The 27,035-nt window shown below is 29.3% G+C and overlaps 1 protein-coding gene across 2 annotated transcripts in view; it reads left to right on the forward strand.

The window, feature by feature from the left end:
• The window catches only part of mle (maleless), a 121,404-nt gene that overhangs the window by 51,694 nt on the left and 42,675 nt on the right, over positions 1-27,035 (forward strand). For both annotated transcript variants that reach the window (XM_067274812.1, XM_067274814.1), the window contains 6 exons: positions 11,735-11,781; positions 12,037-12,173; positions 14,783-14,878; positions 17,478-17,642; positions 26,406-26,483; positions 26,562-26,681. In XM_067274812.1, the coding sequence (XP_067130913.1) occupies positions 11,735-11,781; positions 12,037-12,173; positions 14,783-14,878; positions 17,478-17,642; positions 26,406-26,483; positions 26,562-26,681 (643 nt within the window). The remainder of the gene's footprint in view (positions 1-11,734; positions 11,782-12,036; positions 12,174-14,782; positions 14,879-17,477; positions 17,643-26,405; positions 26,484-26,561; positions 26,682-27,035) is intronic.

Here is a 27,035-nt window from a genome sequence, read left to right on the forward strand (position 1 = left end):
AGTATCTTGAGGAGAGGAACTGGTATTGAATACCAATTATATAAGCATACAAATTTGCAGTCTCATTACAATACTTTTTAAAGGCAGATATATTTATCTTGTATTCACAGGTCAAAGTGTGCAATATTACATGAAATTGCTCAATGACTGATCAACCCATTATATTAGAACAACAATTCTCAACCTTCTTAGCTCGACAATCCCCCAAATAGTAAATATAAATAAAATTAATATTTTGCAGCTCCCGCCCCCACCCAAAGGAATAATAACAGTAAGCCTTACTATTACTAATTGAATTTTGACTGTAATTATAAATGTAAATTTTTAAAAATTTTATATAATCACATTGCACTAATTTTATACATTAAGAAAATACCAACAGTATAAAAAATGTAATACAACTATTCCTATTATTTTATGTCGCTGTGTTTATAACAATGGGTATGAACATGCATGTATGATGTGTACATACTTGAGCAATTTACAAGTTCCAACTTGATGTGTACTGTACATGCTCTTTGTAATTTGATCTCCTTCTATAATACTCGCTGTGAGAGTATGCTTGAACATGCAATATGGATGCGTTTGAACAAGTCATGCTGTCACTAGTATAAAAGAGGCGTTGGCGATTGCACCACTTCAGTTAAGTTTGGAATGTGAACCATGCGTCTGGTGCTTTTATTTTAGTGTGCAGTCAACCGTGAAACTGAATTGTTTTTTTTAAATTTCTAATGCAAAATGGATACATTTGTGAAAAAATGAAGTGAGCCATCTACATCCAGTGAATCAGTTGGTAAAAAGACAAGGTTGTACAATGACAATTATTTAAATTATGGTTTCACCTCATTGGATGGAAAGCCACAGTGCATTGTTTGCTCTCAAGTTCTCTCCAACAAATGCATGAAACCATCAAAATTAGTTCAACACTTAAAACTAAACATCCGGCTCATAAAAACAAACCCTTGGAATTTTTCGAAAGAAAATTACATATCTTGAGAAATCAACAAACTTCTATTTGTAAGTTAAGCCATACTGATAAAAGTGTACTTGAAGCATCTTATCTCGTAGCATTAAGAGTAGCTAAGATGTCCAAACCCCATACAATTGCCGAAAACCTCATATTGTTTGCCGCAATTGATATGGTCATTGTTTTAATAGGTGTGGAAGAAGCAAAAAAATTGAAAAACATTCCGCTTTCTAACGACACAATATCAAGGCGAATCGATGACATGGCTGCCGACGTTCGCAATCAGATAATTCATCAAGCGAGTCCAAGTGAATTTTTTAGTATTGAATTTGATGAATCAACAGATGTAACAAACATGTCTCAGTTCTTATGTTTTGGAAGGTGTGAATGTGATAGGGACACATCAATCAAAGAAAATATGTTGTTTTGCAAAACAGTACTGGGTCATGCAACAGGACAATGTCTTTTTGATGTTTTTCATGAAGCTGCAAGAAACTATACTAACATTGATTGGACAAAATGTATTGTAGTATGTAGTGATGGTGCAAAGGCGAGGGATTAATGAAAATATTAAGAGATTGTCTTATACCAAGGGCGGAATGGATGCACTGCTTCCTTCACAGACATGCTCGTCACAAAAAATATGCCAGAAAATCTCAATCAAATTCTTTGTGAAGCTGTAAAGTTGGTTAATTTTATTAAAAGCTGACCATTACAGAACAGGCTGTTTGCTAAACTATGCGATGAAATTGGCGAAAATAAAAAATCTCTTTTTTTCCATACAGAAGTTAGATGGTTATTGCGAGGGAAAGTGTTAACCCGGGTATTGGAATTGCAAGATGAATTAATAATATTTTTCCTGGATAAACAAATGCCATTCTCATTGTTTTTACAGAATAATGAGTGTATTGTTGGCTTACTTAGCTGAGTATTTTTGCATTTAAACGACTTGAATGTGAATTTACAAGGACGTAATAAAAACATTTTATTAATGAGAAAAAGTTTATGCGTTCATTAAGAAGCTTGATATATGGATTATTCGCCTTCAAAACAAAAATTTGGATATGTTCCCACTCACTTTGGATTATATTGAGAAAAATTTGAATGAACAAGACACTATTATTCACCACAGTTTGGATTGCATGAAGATGCATTTGCGTGAGCTAAAAACTCAGTTGATGGAGTATTTCCCGGAAGATAAAAATGATTTCTCGAAGAGATGGGTACTGAATCCATTTAGTGAAAATGTTGTTGCCACTGCTAAGTTACCGTTGAGATTCACAACCAGCTCGTCGAAATGTCTGCCATTAAAATGCTACAACTACAATTTACATCTGAAGATTTAAATACGTTTTGGCTTGCTCGTCAACATGAATATGGAAATTTAGTCACAGAAGCATTGAAAATATTCATCTCTTTTGCCACATCTTATCTCTGTGAAAAGAGTTTTTCATATATGGTTGCACTAAAAACTAAATACAGGAATCGTCTTTTATCACTTGAAAACAATTTGCTTTTGTGTGTTTCTAACGTAGATCCACGTATGGAGAAAATTTTAAATGAAAAACAAATGCAACTATCACATTAATTTCTTTTCTTTACATATGTACTTATTGTAAGTAAAATGTTTATAAGTTTATAATAAATGATTTTTTCTCGTAAAATGATTTTATTATTGTTTCACGACTTCCCCTTTAATATCACCGCGACCCCCAGATTGAGAAACACTGTATTAGAAGCCACATCTACATTTCCTCCTCCTTGCTTTGGAGTGTCCAACAATAGACCTGTTTCTGATTTAATTCTGTCTATTATGAATTTCTTTCTCTCTATAACATTTTGTTTTTCTTTGAACATAGGACACTGCCATTTCTGTACATCCAATCTGTACCCAATAAGTAAAACACATTCCATCAATCTTATTTGCACATGTAGCATAGATAAATCCCTAGAAAATGTCTGAACATCACTATTACATCACCAAACTATTTTAAAATTATTCATATCTTTTGATGTTGCTTGGCAAATGTTTTATTTTTGGGTTGCCCTATTTTATCATCATATCATGATTTTTCAACAAAAAAAAAAATGTATAATTCTTGTCTTGACAGTACCTGTAAAAAGTTCATTATTTTGCATAAACTCATTTTATTGCATTCAAAATTTCATTGTACGAGGTCTATAGATCTTCAAAATTATAAAAAATATGAAATCTAGATATACAAAATTTTTTTTGGCAGTGTTACAATCATTAATTGTAATTAATTTTTGATTAACTTGCCAGTATAGAGAGGTGGTATACAATACACATTATTAGAGAGGTGTCATTTTATTACAAATCTAAAGATTTGAGAAACCATTTACAAATTTAATTTAAACTACATACCTTGATGTAAATGTTTCATGATGATTCAGTGAAATTCCTACAAAAGATTTAATTTTGCAACCAAACATTAGAAAGTGACAGTCATTGCTCCAGAACTCTCTTCAACTAATCAAGTTGAAAGTCGTTTTTTGAACAGTGATTAACAATACAAGCAGGCCGTATAATGTTGCAATTTTTTATGGATGGCTTGTTTGATGTATCAGCTTTGCTCTTAAAAGGTTGTGAATATATTATATGTTATTTTTATGATTTTCGTTCTGCTAGATTTGCAAAATCTTACATTGTGCATTGTTGAGGATTTGTTTTCTCAAATCAAAGCCTACAGTGAACAATGTCTGCATCAGTGAAAGCAGCCATTTTGAAATGTATGCCTCATTGATGGAATTTAATACTTTGACACTATATATAACAAACTTTGATATGTTTTGCTATAAATTAATTTACACTTTAACTGATTTCTATAAGTCTCTTGATGATAATTCTATAGGCTTTGAAAGTTGTAAAGTTCTTTTTGAATCACCCTGTATAATGTAAAATTTGCAGAAATAATTTCATTATACAGAAATGCTTAATCTAAAATTGTCTACCTGTAGCAATAAATTGTTTAAAAAGAATGAATTCAGTTTTAAATTATAAAAACTATTGTAATTTAAAACTTCATTCTACTTAAATAGAATGTAAAGCAAATGATTATAAAAACTTCAGAATATTATTGTTGCTTAAAGCTTTTAAATGTTATGATTTTCACTTTCATTTTTAAAATAGAGGTTATTAATCTTAAAACAAATAAAATTTAAAAGCTTATATTTTTTGTATAAATGTGTATTTATTTTATTATTCCTGGATGCTGATGATGATGATTTATTCCTTAATACTTATATACAGATGTTTAAGAGTATTCATAATTAAATCATTTAAAGAACTGGACCATAAACAAATATAACATACCTACAAACTTATAAGTCTAGCAGAATGGTGTTTACTTTACTTTACAAATGTTTTCCACGTTCTTTTAAGATCTGCCTCAGGTTTAAACTTCTAGAACGACATTTCCATTTTTAACTTTTTACAATGTGATGCTCCCAAGAACATTGGCTTTCTTTAAATTTAAATTTGACTTTGACCAGTTGGAAAGTATACATCATTCTGATGGACTCATTCTAGATTTGAATGTATATTACAGTATATTTCTAAAAGTATTATTATTGGGCTTGTTAATTTTAAGTCTAGATGAAGAATAAATAAATTCAACAGTATAACAATGATTTACTTATTAATTAGGGGCATCTGCAGTTTGGTGGGATAATACTTAATAAAAATGTTCTTTCAATATAGAAGTAAAAATATGAACTATTTTCATTGAGTATTCTAGTTAGTGCTGAGCATTTGGCACCCATTTTTATACCCAGGTCTTAAGTTTATAATTATTACCCAAGATGGTGCATACAGTATTAAATTAAAAAACTAAATGAGCAAAATGTATAGTAAACTATTTAGCTATTTTTAATTGAATGTTCTTTTAAATGAATTATTGTTTTCAATTTTTAAGAGATCAGTTTTGCAAACTAAAATTTTTAACTGATTAGAATTGTTAATTTTAGAAAGATATTTTTTGGAATGATTAAATTATTATAATTTAAATATAACTGTTAGGATCTTAGAGTGTAAAGATCTCTAATCGTAAAATTACTGTTTAATATCTAACAAAGAATTGGTTATAATGGTTGGACTGGACTCCTGCTTGTCTAACTGACCTGAACAAAAAACATCCCCAAATCTCGCGCCCACATGTAAGTGTAACATGATCAGTTCCAGATTTCCACCCTGGTCATTAGGTTTTCACACATGCAAAAACAACCGACCCAACAATAACATTTTATGATATAAAAGTAATTTATTCTATTGTTAATCCATAACTATAAAGCTATATGATGTAAGGGGAAAAAAGGCAGGTTTTTTTTTTATATTTATTATGCATTAATAAATCCTGTAATTTATTACAAAAGAAAAATTTGTTAAATTTGAAAATTTATTAGAATTTTTATAAAAGATACTAAACTGGAAGAAAATTTAATTGGAGTTAGATTACAATCATCATTTTAATTGGAGTTAAATTACAATCATCATTTTAAAGTTTTGATTGTTATACAATCAAAACTTTTAAAATGATGATTGTAATTTGAATGATACTATATATTTATAACTTTTAAACCGTTAATACTATTCTCAAATTGAAGGCATAAGTAATTGCAAGGGTTTTGGAGAAAGTTAAAATATTTAGGAAAAGTTGATAGATATTAGATTTTTTAGAGTTTTCTTACATTTATAATTTTGTTTAGCTAAAACATATTATCGTAAATTTGCAAAATGATTTAAAATTTAAATGTGCCAATTGATATTATGTTTTGCTATGGGTTTCACCCAATCCTCCTCAAGCATTTCGTGACATACTCTTCCATATTAGATTTTATAATAATTTTTGATATCAACAATTAATATTAGGTTTGAAATTTCTAGTTAGACTATTTTTAAAAATAAAAATATAAAAGCTAGCATGTAATTTTAAAAATTATTAATAACTCTCATTAAAAGTAAGCATCTGTAATTATCAGAACATTAAAATGAAAACGATATGCAGTATGATGGCATAACTGATTTTAAATGATTCTAAAATAATTTATTTTATTATTTTTTTATTTATTTTATACATCTTTAAGATGTGTAAAAATTAACTCGTTAGACAAATTTGTGCAAGATTAAAAATTTGCACATGAAGTGTATTGGAAAAACTTTGTGAACTACACTTGTCTATTAGTTACATTTCTATTATAAAAGTAATTTTCTGTTCATATTTTAAAGAAAGTTTTTTGTACAGTACATACTTGCTACAAATTTTATTTAATTTTATACCTTATTTATGTCAACAAATTAATTCTTTACACATGACATAAATCAAAAAAAATTGTAATTCTTAGAGAGAGAATATCATTTATTAGAATGACCCTGATGATTAGGTTGCCAGCACAGCTTGAAATTGCACTTCATAAGCATATAGTTTCACATACTACATCAGCTGAAGTTATTGAAGGAACAAAATTCTGTTTTTAGACTTAAGGATGAACTTCATAAACTTGATAAATCATTTCTTATAGTAATGGCAATAATAAAACATTTAATTTTTAAAGCATAGTTTTATGAAATCTTTCATTATCATAATTCCTAATGTGTAGAAACAAAAATAATTTAGATTCGGTTATAAATTTTTACAACTCGCCATAAATCTTTAATAAAATACAATGTTCTTTAAATAATTAATTTTTTAAAATTTATGAACTTTAAGCTATTTTTTTTAAACAAAATTTAATTTTTGTTTCTACTAAAAATTGGACTGAATATATTTAAGAAATAAACTTGATTTTTTGAAACCAACTGTTTTTGGATTATATTAAACAAAAAATAAATCTGTGATACTCATTACAATCCTGTGTATTTTAGCAAATAAAGAAATAGATAAATAAATATCCAACTCGGCTATAAACATTTAATAAACCATCAATACACCTTTATTGCTGAGATATGTTTATTCAAAACACTAATGTTTTTGGCCTAATAGAATAGGCCATCTTCAGATTTAACTGTTGTATCTTAGTGTTTTGTATAAACATATCTCAGCAATAAAGGTGTATTGATGGTTTATTGAAGAAATATATTTGCTAACATATTGAAATATTATAAATTACATGGAATACAGGAACATAATGAAAAGTTTGAAATGTTTTTCTATATTCTTTCTGTTATCAGTTGCTGTAATATTATTCATTCAGTTATTAATGCACTTTTCTTAAGTTCTTTAAGTATTATTTTATTTCATAGTTAAGAAATTTATATTTACTTATCACTTAGTTCAAATATTAGTAAAGATTTAAACCAAAGTATTAATGAATAGCATTTTTCTGAAATCAATTTCATAAATTACATTTAATTTTTGCATGCCCAAGTTTTATTATTATGATTTATTATATAAATGCCCATTAATGATGAAAAATAAATGTTATTTATTGTAAAATTTAAATTAAAAAAATTTTCATAAAAATTTAAATATGTATTAAAATTTCTGTTACTATTTGTTCAATAATAAAGAAAAATTGAGTACATCTGAATATTATTATTATTATTATTATTTAATTTATTAATTATACTTTAAGTAAAATATTAATATATAATATTTAAATAATTTTATAAATGATTATATTTAAATTTTAATATTATATTGAATTTTATTATTTTTAAATTTTGAAATAACTTTATGGATAATGTAGCAGGAGAATATGGTGCAGGAACATTTCATTCATGATATCCTTAATATATGTATATATGCATATCTTAATGCATAAAGTTTTTTCCAGATTTATTAATTATACAGTACTATGAAAAAAAAAAATGATGATTGTTAGTAATGCCTACTAAGATCTATATACAACACAATAAACATTTTATCATTATTTTTTATTTTAATTAATAAAAACTATCTGAAAAATTTTCAATGAAATTACATTTCTTATATTTATTAATAATAGTAATTTTTTAATAAAATAAATATTTAAACAAAATAAGAGTATTAGCGATGTTGTGGCTGAGCTTTCATCTCTAAAATTTGAACGTTGAGCACTGCTTACAAGATAGCAGCACTTGACGTTCACATTTTAGAGATGAAAACTTTGACCGCAACCTCGCTATTTACAGTTTAAAATACATTTTATGTGAAAAGTTATGTCACCAGCAGAAAATTATATCAACATAATAACAAAATATCAAAACTATTATTTTGAAACTGCCTTAATATCTAATCTTCAAGTTTTTTCATAATTATTCTGAAACCAGAGCTTATAGTTTTTGCTTTTAAAACTGTTAATCTTTTTGAAGTCTTTAATCTTGAGTTACATTACTTGAGCAATGTGGGTATCTATATATTTTTTTTTTTTTTTTTTTTGTTTTAATAACAAGATTTTATTTATAAGAGAACAAATCTTTAGAACCTGTTATGGATGTCTATTTAGTGACAGTACATTTCCTTTTTTACCTTAAAATAAAATATCTAAATAACTATTAGAATTCTATATTAGTTAGAATTATTTTTAATTTAATTCCCTCCCATGTTGAAGTCAGATTAGAATGATGGATCTTATTTCATTGATAGCTCAATGAAAATGAAATATATTCATTCCATTTCAGATGGAATTTTGAAGTATTTTCTTTAACCCGTTGACTGCCATCTACGAGATGACTCGTAGTTACCGTTTCTGCCTAGGACGCCACCTACGAGTTATATCGTAGTTTGTTTCCTTGCCATATTTGTGCAGCTACGATGTAATTCGTAGTATATCAGTGTAAATATGAATAGATAGCTTCAGGGGCAAGAACAAAAAATCAAGTTTGGCTTACATGAACAGAACATTTATTAATAAATGAACAGAAAATATAATCATAAAAAGTTTATTCAAAATCGAAAGCAAAACAATATTTTTATTGTTTGTGATAATTTTTAAAATAATCTTCTCTAAACTTTATAAGTTTTATTTTAGAAGAAGTTGCTTTTTGAAAGAGTTTGTGCGCATTATGTATATATATTTCTATAATATGTAATGCAACCTTTTTGGGCCATCTAATAGTCTTTCTTAGAGCTGTGTAGTACGATAGCATTTTTTATTTCTTTATGTTTTGCAATTTCTTGTGCAGCATACAAATTGGTTTGTTCGACCAGTAATGCAAGAAATTCTTCCGAAAAAAATAGGTCTACCAGCATTTGCACTGTAAGGTTTGTCGTATCCAATTTCAAACCAACATTTTCTTGGAAAATAAATAGTTCAGGATTTTGTTGAGTTTCTGTCCACAAATTATCGTTTGGATTTGATGTGGTTGCTTGAGACGCATCGTCATTGCCTTCAGGTTCGAGAATAGTCTCATCTTCAGGTTCGGAGACGACGTCATAATCACTGTCCTCACTTGAATCCTCAGATGGTACATAATCGCTACTGTCGTTACCATCATCACCAAAAATTTTGTCAGATTCTGAATCACTTAGATTAGTGTAGTAATCAAGTTGTTTTTTAGTCAGTGGTCTTTTCTTATCCATATTGGGATATTTATTGATTATAGAAATAAATAAAAAATAACACTCTCAAAGAAGACGTAAATGTGATGTGCTCGCCTCTATATCCGATTTATTACTAATGAATTTAGACGCACATCTCCGATTCGCTGTAGCGAAGTGACAGGACGAATCGTGTGTGTGCACGAATTAACTCGTAGTTTGGCTTTAGCGAAGAGCTTTCTGTTACATAAGCCAACTACGAGATAATTCGTAATACCTTTATTTTAAGAAAAACACATTCTATATGCTTTTTGATTATTACTATGTACTCTGATTACAGTTTTTAATAATATAATATAATTAAATTAAGTTGGCGTTTTACAACAGAATCCTGAAAAGTCACGTGGCAGTCAACGTGTTAATGTTGTTTTGAAAAATATTCTTGATAATAATCACATTAAATTTGTTAATGTTTCAATTACAATAATCTCTTGATTTTAAAAACAATTGTGTAATAAATTTAAAGTAAAATTTAGAAATTTCTAAGAAATTCTGTGTTTTAAAGATAATACAGAAGTACATGACATTTTTAGTATTAGATTTTAAAAAGCAGAAATTTGAAATTTGAAAAACTACCAAATGGTGTTAACTTTTTTGAGATAGCAATGAGATTACCAGATAGTATCTTTGATGGGGAATAATTTAAACAAATAAGAATACTACACTAAATTTGATTTGAACAATTAAACTTTTTTAGAATTAAATTAAGATGAAACATTGTGTGTGTATGTGTGTATATATATAATCTTGATACGTTACAGTACAAAGAAAAATGATATTTGCATTTTTCACTGCATGCTCGCCCTCTGGTGTTTAAAAACAAAACTATTCTATCCGGGTCATTTGATTCATTCTTGTGTATTATTAGCAGTAGTGATGAATAGCAATAGAAAAAGCAAAGCTTTCTGTTGCGTTCCAAATTGCAATTTCAAAGCTTTATGGGTGCCTGATATAAGTTTCATCTGTTCCCACACGAAAAACAGATGGTTATTTAGAAATCGGTCGGTTAAATTTATGAGCTTCTTGGAATTCTGAAAGAGTGGATAAATAATCCACTCTTTCAGAATTGGCAGTTTCCTGATTATCCAGCTTTACATGAACAAGTTATGCTGTCAATTTTAAAAGATATTTTCTTAAAGTTTAAAATGCTAGTAATTTTGTGTGGGACAGAGGATTGGATTTAAGCATTTTGAAGTCCTAAGCTGAACTCTGTAAGTCCCTTTACTAACCTTCACAATTTTGGAAGTCAATCAAAAAGAAAAGAATTAAATCAGACTATGACTCTGATTTAATACGGATATTGGAAGGAAAAGATGTGAGGTTTCACTAGTCTTCTGTTTTATTACTGAATTTAATTAAATTTTTATACCCATTCCATTAAAAATTTTTTTTAAAATTGGTTTTATCAATTTTTTTAAAAAAGATCTAATGTTAATTCTTAGAAAAAAATTAATGAAATACTACACAAAATAAAAAGTAAAGTATATTTTGTTGGTTTGTAAAAAAATGTTTATTGCAAAATTTGACTTCAATTTTCTTTTTTATACAAATGTTTGAGGCCCTAAGCAACAACTTACATAGCTTTTTACTTGTAAATCCAGCCCTGATGGGACAATGTCAAAGCTGATGTTTTTTAACACAAAGGGCACAACTATGTATAGAATGATCTCATTTATTTGATTTGATACCACATAATGACGTGTCCCACTAGCATTAATTGTTCTCCTTCTATAAAATTTCTCGATAAACAGCTACAAGCAGCATATATCATTATATTGGACAGTGATATATGATTAATTTTACATTACTAGTTACAAGCGACCCAGATAAAGTAGCCATTTTGTAAAAATGCAGCGCCCTCTTTAGTTCATGAAAAATGCAAATACTTTAAAGCTTCTTTAATTATCCTGTATATAATGAATTATAGTAATAGGTTTTGAATTAGAATAATCACTTCAAAATTATATAAATTTAATGTTTGTTACAGCATTTATAAAAGTATGATACATAAAAGTATTCACAGTTTAACTTTGTAATTTTAATCATTGAAATATTTCATTATTAAACACCAAATAAAAATAGCTATTATTACACTAAATAGCTTACATTAGTATATATTTACACATTGTAAAGGGACTTAAATAAATTTGATTTATTTTAAATATAATTAAGTAATTTATGTTTATTATTAGAAACTTAAAATTTGTTGATTTATTATTACAATATTTAGGAGCTTTATCTGTGAGATGTCATTTCATGTAAAGAAACTTGGAAAAAGTAAGTGTAAAGCTCAATTATTTTTAAATAGGATTATAATTTGTAGTTTCCTTGTGAATATCCTTCTTTAGAAAAATTTATGTATTTTAATATTTTTTCAAATTCAATACAAGATTAGATAATTTGCAAAACTCTGCTTGACAGCATGATATTTAAATCTTTGATGTAATAATATAGTCTAAATTATTTTAAAAATTATTATTGAAAAAATAATTTGTTTGCTTATAATAATTTGAAGTTGTTTTACAATTACAGATATTTATGCTAGAGAACATGGATCTAATAAACAAATGGCTTCCAAATCTTGCGCTCTGTCTTTAGTAAGACAGCTATATCATCTGCAAGTGATTGAAGCGTATTCTGGTGTCGCTAAAAAAAAGGAGACTGATAAAGTGAGATGCCATTAATATTTAATTATATTATATTAAACTGATTTTTTTAATATAATTAACAAATATTTTAGTTGTTTTTCTTTATTTTATAATGTGTATTTGAATGAATTTTTAAATTTCATAATTGACTTTTTTTAATAAGAATAATATCTACATATTTTATACTGTATTAGCCCGAATATAACGCAACCCCGAATTTAACGCGACTCCAAAATTTTCATAAAGATATTCAGAAAAAAAAATAATACTCATAAAAGAATTCAAAGAAAGTAAAATTCAGTCAGATAAGCATTTATTTAGGTATTTATAGCTAATAACACAGGTTATATTCATGTCAATAAAATTAAGTAATGTAAAACAAAATTAATATTACGTAAGTAACAACAAAAAATGGAAATGTTTATTCAGAATCTGAACTGTTTTCAGAATGAGAACTCATTGACTTCCGTTATTCATTATTGACTTTCGCGTTAGGGGGTAAAGCGGGTCTATTGACAAATTTTCTCGCAGTAGTACGAAATTTCTACTGACTTGAATGAGTCATATTTCTTCCCCATTTACAAACAAACTCGATGGCAATCGGTGAAACATGAGATAAATTACAGCGAGTTGAAATTTGATATGTTTATTTTTTGCGTTTTACGTATCAAATTACATTAAATTCGACACAAATAAAGCATTTTTGTCAATATAGAAATATTTTACATTGTTTAAAAGTAGAGAAAATAAAGAAAAGAAAGATGTAACAATAATTTTTCGAGCAAAGCCAAAAATTTCACAATTTTAAGATAAAAAATGGCGTCTGTGAGAGCCCACGTGACTAAAAGGCGGTCGAAAAATCACGTGACTAATGAACTTCGAACAAGCGGAGACATAGCCTTACTATAGTAGCGCTATGCAAACAAAAGCGCAGGCCTACTAACTAGATCACATGGTTGTTTTGAAGTGGTCGGTCGAGCTAGGTCTGACATTCAGTCGCGTTTCAATCTCTGTAGGAAAATGTCCTTGTTTATATTACATTCCATTACTTAAACCCCGAATTTAGCGCGAGTCGATTTTTTAACGGAAAATAAATGGTCGAAAAATATCGCGTTATATTCGGGCTAATACGGTAATTGTTGATATAATGTTAATGCTTCCTATTGAAAAATGAACTTTGATTCAACTTATATTTCAGTCCTTTTTTTTTTTTATAACTACTGAAATACAGCCAAATTTCAATGTAGAATATAAATTCTTTATTCAAAATGCATTACAAAAAATGCAGAACTGATAGATTTTTCTAAATTTTGCTGGAATAGCATTAGAAAAGTTTTTTACTATATAATTCTTGAATAAATCTTTATAATTCATCAAAGTAATTCAAACTTACAATAATTAGGATAATTGAGAATTACCAATGCCACTTTTTAATGAAATGTATGTCATTTTATTGAGATTACCTTTCTGATAAATGTATTGAAACTTCTTTCTGCAAAATTCTATGTTTCTATAAAAAATCTGGAAAAAAAATGAGTTTATTTTATTTAAGCTGGATTCACACTAGCAGTGCTAACACCGATTTTGATGGTCCAAAAAGCCAGTTTCAGGTATATGCCAGCCTGACACAACTTAAGCTGACTGCCACTGAATGTTGTTCCATATAGCTAATAAAACCAATTGTTTTATCTGAGCTTAATCCAGTCAGAATAGAAATAACTCTGCATAAAACAAAATAACTTCTTTTTTTCCTTTTTGTAAGTAGTTGGTTGTCGTATCTTCAATTATTCTAGTTTTGAGTAGATATATCAAATATTTTTCTATTATATGAAATATTATAAAGATAGTATATATTTCTTTATTAATGTTTACGATAACTCTGAACAAATTAAATTAAATTTCAAAAATTATTTAAATTGATGAGTAATTTAATGCAAAATATTATATAATAGAATACATAAAATTATTTAAAAAGTTAGATGTTAATATTAAACCTTATAATAGAAATACAGTTAATGAGAGAATTTTGTTAGATTAAAAACAGTATTGCCAGTTGAGTGATGATACTGTGATGACCTTTATCCAATTGGCTAAAGGTGGAGTTGTCAGGCTCTACGATCGACAAGAGTCAAACCCATGGCACTGGTTGCACTATTGCAGTGACTGGCACTGGTGGTGCTAATTTGAATCCAGTCTTAAATGTCATAATTAATGAAAACACTAACAAGAAGTGGCAATGACCAAGTTGTCTAGTTTGTTGGTTCTGCATTTCAGTGTGTGTAAAGTCAGAGTTTTGAGGCTTGTTATGGGTGTGTGTGTGTGTGTGTGTGTGTGTTTTTCCTCAAGTATATATTGTGTTTCTTTACTTAAATATTTTTATAGATTATGTAAATGATTTTACACTGCATGTAATAGCTGTAATAGCATGTTACTGTAATTTTTATTAACTGTTTAATTATGCATACTTTTGTGTAACACTAGAAAATTTGACTGGAGAAGTAGCCTCTTTTGTTTCAAAAATTATCAGCAGAGTAATAACACCCTCTATAAAATATGCAATACATGTTAAAACGGTCTATTTTCTGTATTAAATTTAATAATAATGTAATTTCAATTATTTTATTTATTAGCTTGAACCATATGAAGTCACTTTGAATTCTGAATTAGAGCAAGAATTGGATAAAGTATTGGAATCATTAAATATTCAGCCAGTTACAATTCCAGAGGTAATTTATTTGAGAAACTTAAATGAATTAAAGGTGAAAATCTTATTATTAAAAGTAAACTCTATATTAGCACGTTGATTTATATGAAACTTTCAATTAATATTTTTATTTTTGTGAAGTTTCATTCAGGAGTTTAATATATTAGCATACTTTTATATTGTATAGAAATCATTATAGCAGTTCAGATGGCTATAGTAATGCATAGAATTAAACATTTTACTATAACAGCCACTGTCCTTTTTTTTTCTGTGCAAAAATTTCTCTCATGAATTATTGTTTGACCCTAATAGAAACCAATGTATTAAGGTTAGATAAATTTCATTTATTAGTTTTAAAATTATAAAGATAATGCCTAAGATATATTCAGAATATTATTAGTTAGAAAATATATGAGATACTTTTAAAATTGTGTAAAAATTTCAGAGACTTTATTCAAAATAGAGTTAGAAAATTATTAATAAGTAATTGGGAGTTTTAAAGATAGATATGAAGGCTAATCAAAAAGTATTGCACAGTATTTTATTATATTAGAACAAAAAGAGATGCAACATGCTAAACTCTGCAGCCCTTCAATGTAAACCCCTTGTTTGTTAATTTACTTGCCAGCATTTTGGGAGGTCTGCTGTTCCCATCAGCTCTCTGTTATTGTTTAGTTCCTGGATGCACTGGGTAACAACAACATAATGTGGCTATGTTCAATAAACAAATATGGAATATCCATCAGCACCATACTTTGATATACAGTGGAAGCAGCACAAACCTCTCCCTGTGTTTTTCCATAATGTTTTGATTTTGATGAATAGCTGCTGATTATCAAATATGATAGTATCTGAACTATTTGCATTGTCCATTTTGATTGCTTTCTCATTTGGAATAATGTCACTACAGTACACAAACACAGATATATTGGTCTTCTCCTTAATCACAACAAAAAGTGGAAATGATTGCATTGACTGAGTGCAAATAATGCTACTTGTGTATTGCTTTTTGACTGATTTCTGTATTTCATAAATTAAATACACTATACAATTATATGTATGTTTTATATATTACATAGTTTTAATAGAAGCAGAATGTTGTTTAAAATACTGATTAACAGTTTTTTAAATAAAATTTTGTAATACTCTACTATACATCTGTATTATTCATTTATTTTCTAATAAATGAATAATACAGATGTATAATAGAGTAAGTCTACTGTATTATGATATATTTCAAATAAGTTGGTACTTAAGGCAAAGAAAAACACATTCCACTTTGTTTTCTGATTAATCTGATTTGAGCCAAACTGAAACTGACTCCTCTATGTAACATATTTCCAAGTAATTTTGTTTTAAAGTTTTGGATAAAGGAAAATTTTCTGTAAAATTACAAAATTATTTACAAAATTACATTATTATTTATTTTAATCCTTATTAGATTTAATGTATGAGTCTGTAATAATGATTTAAATAAATGTCGTGAATTTAGGTAGATCACAAAATTACTCTCTATGCTATACTGAAGTTGTTCAAAAATCAAGTTTTACATACTACATTATGTAAATTATCTATAGAAAAAATATATACAGGAAAATTTAAGTGATTTGTGAATATAGTTTTATTAATATAAAAGACTTTGCCAGTTCATAAAGCACTGAAGACAAAATTCTAGGTTTTTGCCACAAAAAAACTCTGCTCTGATTAGAAATACAAATAATGAGAAAATCAGTATTCTGTAATGGAAATTAAAAAATAAGACTCTAAAATGAAGTAGCCACCATAGTGACTCTTTTCTACCTGCTGTGACATAAAAAAACTGCTAACATTTCTGACAGATGGAGAACATAACTTTAGAGTTACTTGTCTATGGTATAGGAAAGCTAGATTTGGTAGATTTTCTGCTAAACTGACAACTTTAATATCATTTAATAAAGCTGGATAAGCAAACCAAACTGCTTAAACTGCCAAACTAGGGATTCGTGGAACTTAATAGGTTCAAAACTTGCTAAGTTCTTCTAGTTTGACTTAGACAACAGCATTGAGATACATAAAATTTTGTTTGACTGTAGGAGTACTGTAGAAAAATACATTATATTATATAGGATGTTCACTGGGATCATCAATCCAGTTTGGCTTAAGGAGGGATTCAAAAAAGAGAGGATTTGAGATAAATGTTTTACTGTATTTAGCATTTACCAAATTTGTTTTAAAACTATTTTATTGATTTATTTTTTTTTTTGAGATTTAAAAATATTATGTTTCAATATTTTGTAAATTAGCATTGCATAAAATTAAAAATGTGATTTTGTTCAATGCGATGAATTTTGGTTAAAGGGAACTAATCTAATTGCTTCAACGGAGCAATACTAAAATCATTGAAAAATTGTCAATTTGTTTACATTAGGTGCCAGTTTATTGAAACAGACTGTAATGATATAAACATTAAGAACATTTATCTTGCAGAAGTTGTCAATGTTACCCAATTGATTGGGTAACATTGACAACATAATATTGGTTACGTAGACAGTATGGTTGCACTTTCTATGTAATTGATTTGAATATTAAGTTTGTTTATGGGTTTGGAACAGTTTTAATAATTTATGGCTTTTAAAATATAGGATATAGATCCACAGACTTCATTTTCTCTCAAATTGGAACGGAGATTACCAGTTGACGAAGTCAGTGCCAGATCTCATCCTGGTGGAGTTATACCATGGAGTCCTCCACAGCAGAATTGGAATCCATGGACTAGTTGTAATATTGATGAAGGTCCATTAGCACAGGTGGGACATTGTTTAAATTAATTAGTTATGAAGTATTTTTATGATTAAAAGTATGTTCTTAATTAAGTAAACTTTGTAATATATTGTTTTTTATATATAACTGAGTAAATAAGAGATTTGAAGAAAAACATGAATATAATTCATTAATAATTTTTAAACATTTTTTAGAATAGATGTATAGAAATTCAAGTTTTATTAAAATTGAATACGATACATCATTCTTTTTAAATTAAATAATAAGTGAATGTAAAAACATTAAAATGCTGTTAATGAACAATGTAAGATAACTGCACTTATTATAAAAGTTGTAGCTTCAACATTTATATTAGATGTGAATGGTAACAAATTGTTGTCGTTATTTATTTCTTGAAAAGAAGTTATAGCAATCCAGCAACATTTAAAACTGTGTGTATAATGCCATCTGTTATAATATTTTATAACAAAAACTTTTTGTATTTTTAATTATTATAGAATGGAAAAAAGCTTAATTTTGAGGGTAAGGATGGGTTTTATAAAAAATATTATAAATGCTATTAATGAGTAAAATTGTCATTAAGTTGAATTCTACTTTAGATATGACACACGACTCCCTTTTATCTCTCCACCTCTCAACCTTTAATCAAAATTTAATATCAATCCTGCTAATAAACAAACCTCATTGCAAAATTTCAACAAAAAGCACAGGAATTATTAAACTTCAAAGAGGGTGAACAAAATCATGCCAAACACACACACACTAACATCTGAACATACAGAAAAAAACCCTGAATTTTTTGCATTCCTTGGTGTTTCAAGGTTCGGAATCCAAAAATGTAAAGATCTTGGTGGGTCATTTTTTGCCCAATTGCCATACTTTCCCTTTGTTATATATAAGAGAGATGGGAGATTAAAAATAAGAACTATTTTCCTTTTCCTTCTTTCAATTACATTGATGTATATTTGGTTCTCAAATTATACGAGGATTACATTCTAGGTAAGTGGTCATGTGTTTTAAATTTTGCATAATATGAAGAAAACTTTCCATTAAAACAATGGTAAATGCCATAACTTAATTGTGTTCTGCATGCAAGAATTTTACTCTAATAATGCTATAGATGTGAATATGTCATCTTAATATAATTTTAATACTTCAATACAAAACATGCAATATGAATAAAATGAAACAATTATATGAGCGCTAAGGTGGCTTTTCTTTTTTGCTAGACTTATTATACCATCAATAAAAAGGAGGACAAGCTTTAGAAAAACTTTTTATTTCTTTGAGTATGCATTTTGGACAATTATGTCCCTTTTCAACTCTTGTGTTACAACTATGTAGGGAAAATTACAGACAGGTTAGTATAATGTATACAAGTTAGCATAAATTTATTGTAATGTTACAAAATTGTAAAATATCATTAGGAGACTTACATGGATTATGAGAAATCCAGGAGTTGTGACAATAGATAAAATATAGATGGCGATTATTGATTAAGCAAGAGACGAGAAAATTGACATTCAGGCGTTAAGTGTGTACGAATATCGCAAGCTGCCACCAAATTCCCAAGTATGGAGCTTTCCATCGTTTCAACGCTCACTTCTCAAAAGCATTCCACAAGTGACAGCAGTATCTTTGTGAACAGCTACCTTGTAAGGCAGTACTTGGAGACGTCCAATTTACGGCTTCTGATCTCGGACAAGGAAAAGAAATTTGTCTTATGTAAAGAAGACGACTTTCTAGCCAGAGCCGCGGACTTCTTCAACCACTCCCACACGGTAGTCTTACAGTCTGATCCAACTCCTACCGTCCTAAGGAAGACTAAGAAAATAATATCTCTTCCTAGTATCTCTGCTCTTCCTGGGCGCGTGGATCCTCCATCAAACGTAGCGTGTCCCAGACTTTTTTTCGAGGTTAAAACTCATAAGGAGGGTTGGCCATTGAAGCCGCTAGTTAATAAAAGGACCCACCCAACCTACCACCTTGAAAAGGTGCTCGCCAAGCTACTAAATGGGCTCCTGCCTCCTTCCCCCTGGGTTACATCTTCCTCCATTGAAGCAAAAACATCAATTTCTTCGGTCTTGTGTAACTCATTCTGTAATGAGTATAGTTTTTACAAGTTGGATGTTGTTGCACTCTACCCCTCGGTTCCTCAGTTCGAGGCTGTCATGCTTGTAAATAGTCTTCTCGTCAAGGAGTGCTCTACAGCGCAGCAGGTCTTAGAAATACGTGACGCCTTGCTTTTTATTACCAAAAACAATTATTTTCGGTTTAATGGGAGGATATACCTACAGAAACAAGGGGTCCCCATGGGCTCACCGCTTTCTGCTGTGTTGGCGGAGTTACTCATGAGGCATGTTGAGCAAAGGGTCTTCAATTTCCCCCTCACGATAGCATACCCATTGTTATACCTCAGATATGTGGACGATATCCTTGTAGCTTGGCAGGACACGGAGGAGGATTTCCTCTCCTTCAAAAGTTCACTCACGAAAATTTATTCTACCATCAGCTTTACCTGGGAAAAAGAAAATGAAGGGGCTATTGCGTTTTTAGATCTAAACATCTCCAAATCCCAGGGAGCTTTATCGTACTCCGTGTTCCATAAATTCAGCTGCTTACCATCTTTAATCACCGCTACAGCTTTCCAGCCGCAGCATTATGTTAATGCAGCTATCGCCCCATTAATTAGAAGGACTTTTTTGTTATCTTCCAATCAAATGGCTGTCGACATTGAACTTAATGCCATTCGCTCAGCAGTAAACGCGGCGGGATACACTAATGCCAAGTACAGGCACGTCCTAAACAAGGTCAAAAGATCGCTCTTTCCTCCCATGGCGTTACATGTTCCAAACGAATGCACAGTAGTCCTTCCCGCATTACCATTCTGTGGCCGAGTTACCATACGTATTTGCCGTGTTTTTAGGCAACACACGCTCTTTCTACCAGTCTCCCCACGGCCAAATCTTAGAGGTTACTGTGCAATGACAGGGATGCTACCTTCGTACTAGAGAGGTCTGGAGTTTACTCTATCCCATTGGAAAATACTGCATCTGGTATTCGCACCCACTACATTGGTGCGACAACTAGAATGTTGGCTTGTCGTATATCCGAACACCAACTTTCCATCAGGGCAGGCAAAGGAGATACTGAACTAGCAAGAATGGTGTTACAGCACCTATACACCTCGCTATGGGACCAGGTGGTGATGCTCAGGCATTGTAATAACAGGAGCATCGTGTTTATTTGGGAGGCCTTTCTTACCGCTGCACTAAATATGTGCAACACTCCCACGCTTGATTTGCCTGTTATGTAGGTCAACTTATATAACAGATTAAGACAACACCTCTAGCTCCACATCTCAGTAGTTTATAGCGCATGGGCTACGTCACCACGCGCGCATGTTTAAATTTCTTCTCACTCAGTTCCATCGTTCACTTTGTTCCAAAGTTCTAAAGCGGTTTTTTTCATTTAAAATTTTTGGTTCGAAAAAGGATTTTAACCGTTTTTATCTACCTGACAAAGACGAAAATAGTTTTGTCGAAAGCGCTAGTAATTATAGCGATATTCGTACACACTTAACGCCTGGATGTCAATTTTCTCGTCTCTTGCTTATTCAGAGATCGGCGTGAAGTCCTCCATTGTTACGATTATTGATTAACAGGTATAAGCTAAAAACTGATTAAATTGGAAATGATTTACAAAAGGGAAAAAAACAACATAGATGTAAAAAGTTTTGAACTTACTGCAAACATGATGGCATGGTACATAGTGTTGGAAAAACACCCCAATATACATGACACAGTGCTGAGTTAAGATTATAAAATAAGTCTAGTATAATGAGTCTAGCGAAAAAGAAAAGCCACCTTAGCAATCGTATAATTGAATACAAGACTAGACCAGAAGCATATCGCATAATGCAATTTATCTGTTTATTGCAAATCTAGTTGTAAATAAACAGAAAAAAGAAAATTATTAAATTTGATGTAGCTTTAGTTTAATAGTGGTATGTTTAAAAGTTTGCTTGTAAATTATGAATAAAAGCTGGTTAACCTATGCCATGTTATTCCTGAAATATCTCATGCTGTGACTTTGACTGGTGGACCGAGATATCTTGTTTCTGCATCGGGATGTTTTTGATACTAGAGGTTGCAAGTTGGCATAATTTTTATATTAAAATTAACTTCTGAAATATACTTTTTTTTGTTTTTACGTTTTTCAATATATTTATTTTGTATGTGCATAATAAAAAACATAAGCAAATACACCTACAACTGCCATAAATGATTGCACTAAATATTGGATATATGATTATATAGATTATAAATGAATTTGGCAATAGAGTTAAGTGTAGGCACCATCTCTTATTAAAATTAATAGTTATAATATTTAAATATAAATAAATAACGACTAACCCATTACAAAGCTATACATCCACAAGAGCCGAATTATCGGGCTAGAGTTGGCTATAATAAATAAATAATTAATAAGACAATTTGGCACTAGAGCTTGGCATTAGGCGCCATCTCTTACTAAACTTAATAATATTTAATTTAAATATTTATTGAATAATATACGATTCAATAATTTGGAACTGCGAGGAAAAGAAAGGATTAATAATTTATTTTATTTAATTATAATTATTAAAAAATATAATTATAATTAAAATTATAATTAAAACATGCCAGGACAGAATTCATACTTTAAATATTAAAATTCACAGAAGCAATCACAAAACCTTGTGTCTTCTTTTAACGTCCTTTTCGCACTAGAAGACACAAGGTTTTGTGATTGCTTCTGTGAATTTTAATATTTAAAGTATGAATTCTGTCCTGGCATGTTTTAATTATAATTTTAATTATAATTATATTTTTTGTAAATTAAATTTAATGATTGTGCGAAAGCCTTGGGGATATTTTTAACCGTGTTTTACATATTGAGGCGGAAGAGTAGCCTACAAAAGAAGATCGACTCCGCCGTAAAGACAGTTGTTTCCCGAGTGCGAAAAGGACGTTAAAAGAAGACACAAGGTTTTGTGATTGCTTCTGTGAATTTTAATATTTAAAGTATAATTATTAAGTTTAGTAAGAGATGGCGCCTAACGCCAAGCTCTAGTGCCAAATTGTCTTATTAATTATTTATTTATTATAGCCAACTCTAGCCCGATAATTCGGCTCTTGTGGATGTATAGCTTTGTAACGGGTTAGTCGTTATTTATTTATATTTATACGCCTTGCCGGGGTTGTGATGGCCGGTTGAGTGCCTTGGGAGGACGTGGGCACTTGATGTGTCCCCAGCAGGCATTGTAATGACCGTCGATGGTCGTCATGTTAGCTTATATATACTGGAGGAGGCGATCGGACTGAAGGTCCGGGTAGCGTAACTGGTAACGTGTCTGCACGGATAGCAGAAGTTGCGGGTTCGAGTCCCGCTTCGGGCCGATTTCTTTTCCTCCAGTTCCAAATTATTATAATTATTTATTTAATTTAATTATAATTATTAAGTTTAGTAAGAGATGGCGCCTAACGCCAAGCTCTAGTGCCAAATTGTCTTATTAATTATTTATTTATTATAGCCAACTCTAGCTCGATAATTCGGCTCTTGTGGATGTATATAATATTTAATTAATTAATTTGGATTAAACTGGAAGAAAAGAATTGGCACAAAGCGGGACTTGAACCCACAACTCTCGCTTACCGTGCAGACGCATTGCCAGTTACACTATCCAGACCTTTGGTCTGATCTCTTCCAGCATATATTAGCTTGATCATTTACGGCAGTTGTAGGTGTATTTGCTTCTTTATATATATAAAGAATCATATATATATCAATAATATGATTCTTTTAATAATTTGTAGGACTTGATGGTTCCAGAAATCATTAAGCATAGGCATTAGATGGTCTAAATATCAGTAATTTTCTATTATCATTTAGAATTCAATGAAGAATTAGTTGAACTTGAATTATAATAGTATCAAAAACTTATAAAAATGGTTCATAAAATTAGTTATGATATTTAGTTTAGATAGGGCCAAACAACATTTTTAAATGGTAGTCCAGATAAAATGTCTAAGGCACATGGTATATTGGGTTTCGTTTGATGTGTATATTTGTATAAAAAAATAATTTTTAACAATACAATAGCCACAACTATTATTTTAAAAAAAATTTCATTAGGCTTAACATTGATGAAAATTCAACTGTGAAGTGGCAGACAACAGAGAAAAATTTCAACATGGGATAGTTTAAGGAAAGTTTTGTGTCATCTTGTTAGGTACCTGAAACCATTACTCCAGTATTTTCCAATCTGTGGGGCATGATGCTATTGCAAAGGGCATGCAACTTTTACCAAATTATCATTTTTTAATACAGACAAAAAAAAAGTTAAATTGGTGAAAAATGAATCAGCAACAGTTATGCCTAATTCACAACCCTCATCTAAACAACTCCAGTACAAATGATAAAAATCCACTCTCACTCTTGCTGAAATGTCTTGACAAGAGTCAAGCTCCGTGAACAATATACTTTATTTAATAAGGTATATTGTGTTGTAGGCCATTAAATAAATTATAAGGACAGTATTTATGAAATTAGATTCTTATGAAAATTGAGGGGGGCACAACAATTTTTCTTCTGAAAGAGGTGGTACATTAAGTTTGGAAACCACTGCATTACTCCAAGAGAATACTTTCTTTAATCAGTTTTTATTCAAAGAATTTAACAGTTCTTTCAGACATTCATTTTAATGAATTTTCTACTGGTCAATGGCACCTAAATGATATGATATATGTAAACATTATTATTAACATAACCATTTTGTGTGTGTGAAATTTTGAATTGTGAACATATTTTGAACAATGTGTGTTGGTTTTTCTATTATGTTATTTTAAAATTGCATATTTCAAACATGCATAATTTGAGAATTTAAAGTGTGAGAAGAATTTATTTAGAAGATTAAATGCAAATAAGTGACATTATAAAGGACTTATATTTGTTTGTAAGAGGTGTAGCAGTAGATTATAACCAGTACTTTGATTTGACCAATAGCAGTTATTTACAGTCAAGGTTTTTTGTTGTAGAAGACAAAAGAAAGCATTACCATTTGTCATAGGATAGATAATGTGAGGTTCTGGCTGTGGGTATCGAGTTTGGAATGTATACCACTTATTTAGCTTCTAGTCTGTTGGACTAGTCCTCTGAGCTGAAGGATGGCAATTATAGTGTTTATTATAAATGGTGGAGATGAACGATCGTAAAATCACAGTCTCATATGTCAGGCTCCTAACACCAGTTAGTCAAATTATCGTGGACTAACACACACAAATTATTATAGATGATAATATTTATATAGAATCTAATCAAATAGGAGGGCTTTTCCTACAAGTGGAGTGTGTTGCATTACAATATTTGACAAACTCTTTATATAAACAATAACAACAAAATTTAATGAATACCGATATAAATGAGGCACATTATATTTATGCGTGTGAGAGACAATTACAAGATTTTGCGAGATTATTCAAGATTAACCTGAGATTCTATTCTATGTGAGAGACCAAGTTTACAATGAACTATTATATACTATAGGCGTTTTTAGATGGGAAAAAGGGAAATTCTACCATAATTCTTCTCTATTTGAGGGTTTCTTGCTGTCTTCCTTGAAGATCTGTATGGAGTCGACTTCGAATGTGTTGTATGTAGATATCTTTATATTGAACTTCTTATATGGAGGACTTTACTCTTCTATAATCTATGTCAAACTCTTCTGTCTTCTATGTGGAGGACCACTGTAGCTCCTTCTCTATGTGGATCTGGTGGACAACTCTTCGATCACAGGATGTGAATCGATATATTAAATGTTACTTAACCAATCAAAATAGGAGTTTTTCTGTTGTCAATGGGATGTTCGGGGAAGAATAAAGGGGGTAAAGATGCAGATGGTTGTCTAACTTTTGAGATAAGGGGTATGGGAAAGAAAGTTTATTTCCTCCCTTTTTCAAAATGACTAATGTTACATCCTTTTTTTGTGAATAATTATTTAACTAAAATATAATATTTTCTATTATTTTATAAAATTCAATCTCCCTAAACTGCAGATCTCACAATAATATGATTCTTTTAATAATTTGTAGGACTTGATGGTTCTAGAAATCATTAAGCATAGGCATTAGATGGTCTAAATATCAGTAATTTTCTATTATCATTTAGAATTCAATGAAGAATTAGTTGAACTTGAATTATAATAGTATCAAAAACTTATAAAAATGGTTCATAAAATTAGTTATGATATTTAGTTTAGATAGGGCCAAACAACATTTTTAAATGGTAGTCCAGATAAAATGTCTAAGGCACATGGTATCAATTTTTTTTTAGCTGGCCATCATTTATAGGATTATTAAAATTGCATATAATGAAAAAATTGTCATTGACAGTTTTGTGTTAATTATAGTAATATTTGTACAGATTCATATATATAGTTGATTTTATTAATAATAAGAAATGAAATACAAATTGAAGATATTTTTTAAATTAAAAAAGTTTTAAGACATATGCTTTAAATTGGACCTTATCTATACTGATTTTAACAGGACAGATTGGACTCAGAAGACAACTTTTTGTTAGAATTATGCATTTTGGACAGGAAACCTAACTGGTCCCTTTTCAGAATAAAAAGCAATTGACAATATTACTAAAATTATATAAAAATATATAGATTTACTTAATTTTATTATTATTTTTAAGCAGTAATAATTTTAATTTTCTGATTTTTTTTTTCAATCTTTATACAGATGTCATTGCAACAAATTAGTCTTGAACTGCAAAAGAACTATGCAGATCAATTGGAAAATGATGCTGCTCTTCAGAAGGTAGTATCCTCTTTAATCATGTAAATTTGTTATAACAAGGTTTTTTTTCATTATTATGGTTGAATTTATTTTTAACAGATGATTGAAGAAAGATCAAAATTGCCTGTTTGGGCAAGTCAAGATGAAATTTTAAATGCAGTTAAACATAATCGTGTAGTTATTATTAGAGGAGCTACAGGTTGTGGAAAAACCACCCAGGTAACTAAATTCATACATTGTAGTAATAATAATTCTGATTTTTATCTTTATTTTGGCTTAATTTAGATATGATTGTCATTGAAATGATTAAATCACTGAAATACATATATATCAGTGCTAAAACTAAATAGAATTGAAAGAACTAAAAAAAAAATATTGTTTTAAAGATTTATTACATTAAATATATTTGTTTAGATTTAATCAAATAAATTAAATAAATAAATATTTATTTATTTATTTAATTACAGTTTATTTAATTAATAATTATGGTTTGTCTGTTTTTATAATGGTCTTAATTTATATAAATTTCAATCTAATTTTTTTGTATCTGTCCTATATGATGACCCTGGATTT

The sequence above is a fragment of the Centruroides vittatus genome, unplaced genomic scaffold, assembly GCF_030686945.1.
Source record: "Centruroides vittatus isolate TY-2023 unplaced genomic scaffold, ASM3068694v2 contig_564, whole genome shotgun sequence".
In the NCBI taxonomy this organism is placed as follows: Eukaryota; Metazoa; Arthropoda; class Arachnida; order Scorpiones; family Buthidae; genus Centruroides; species Centruroides vittatus.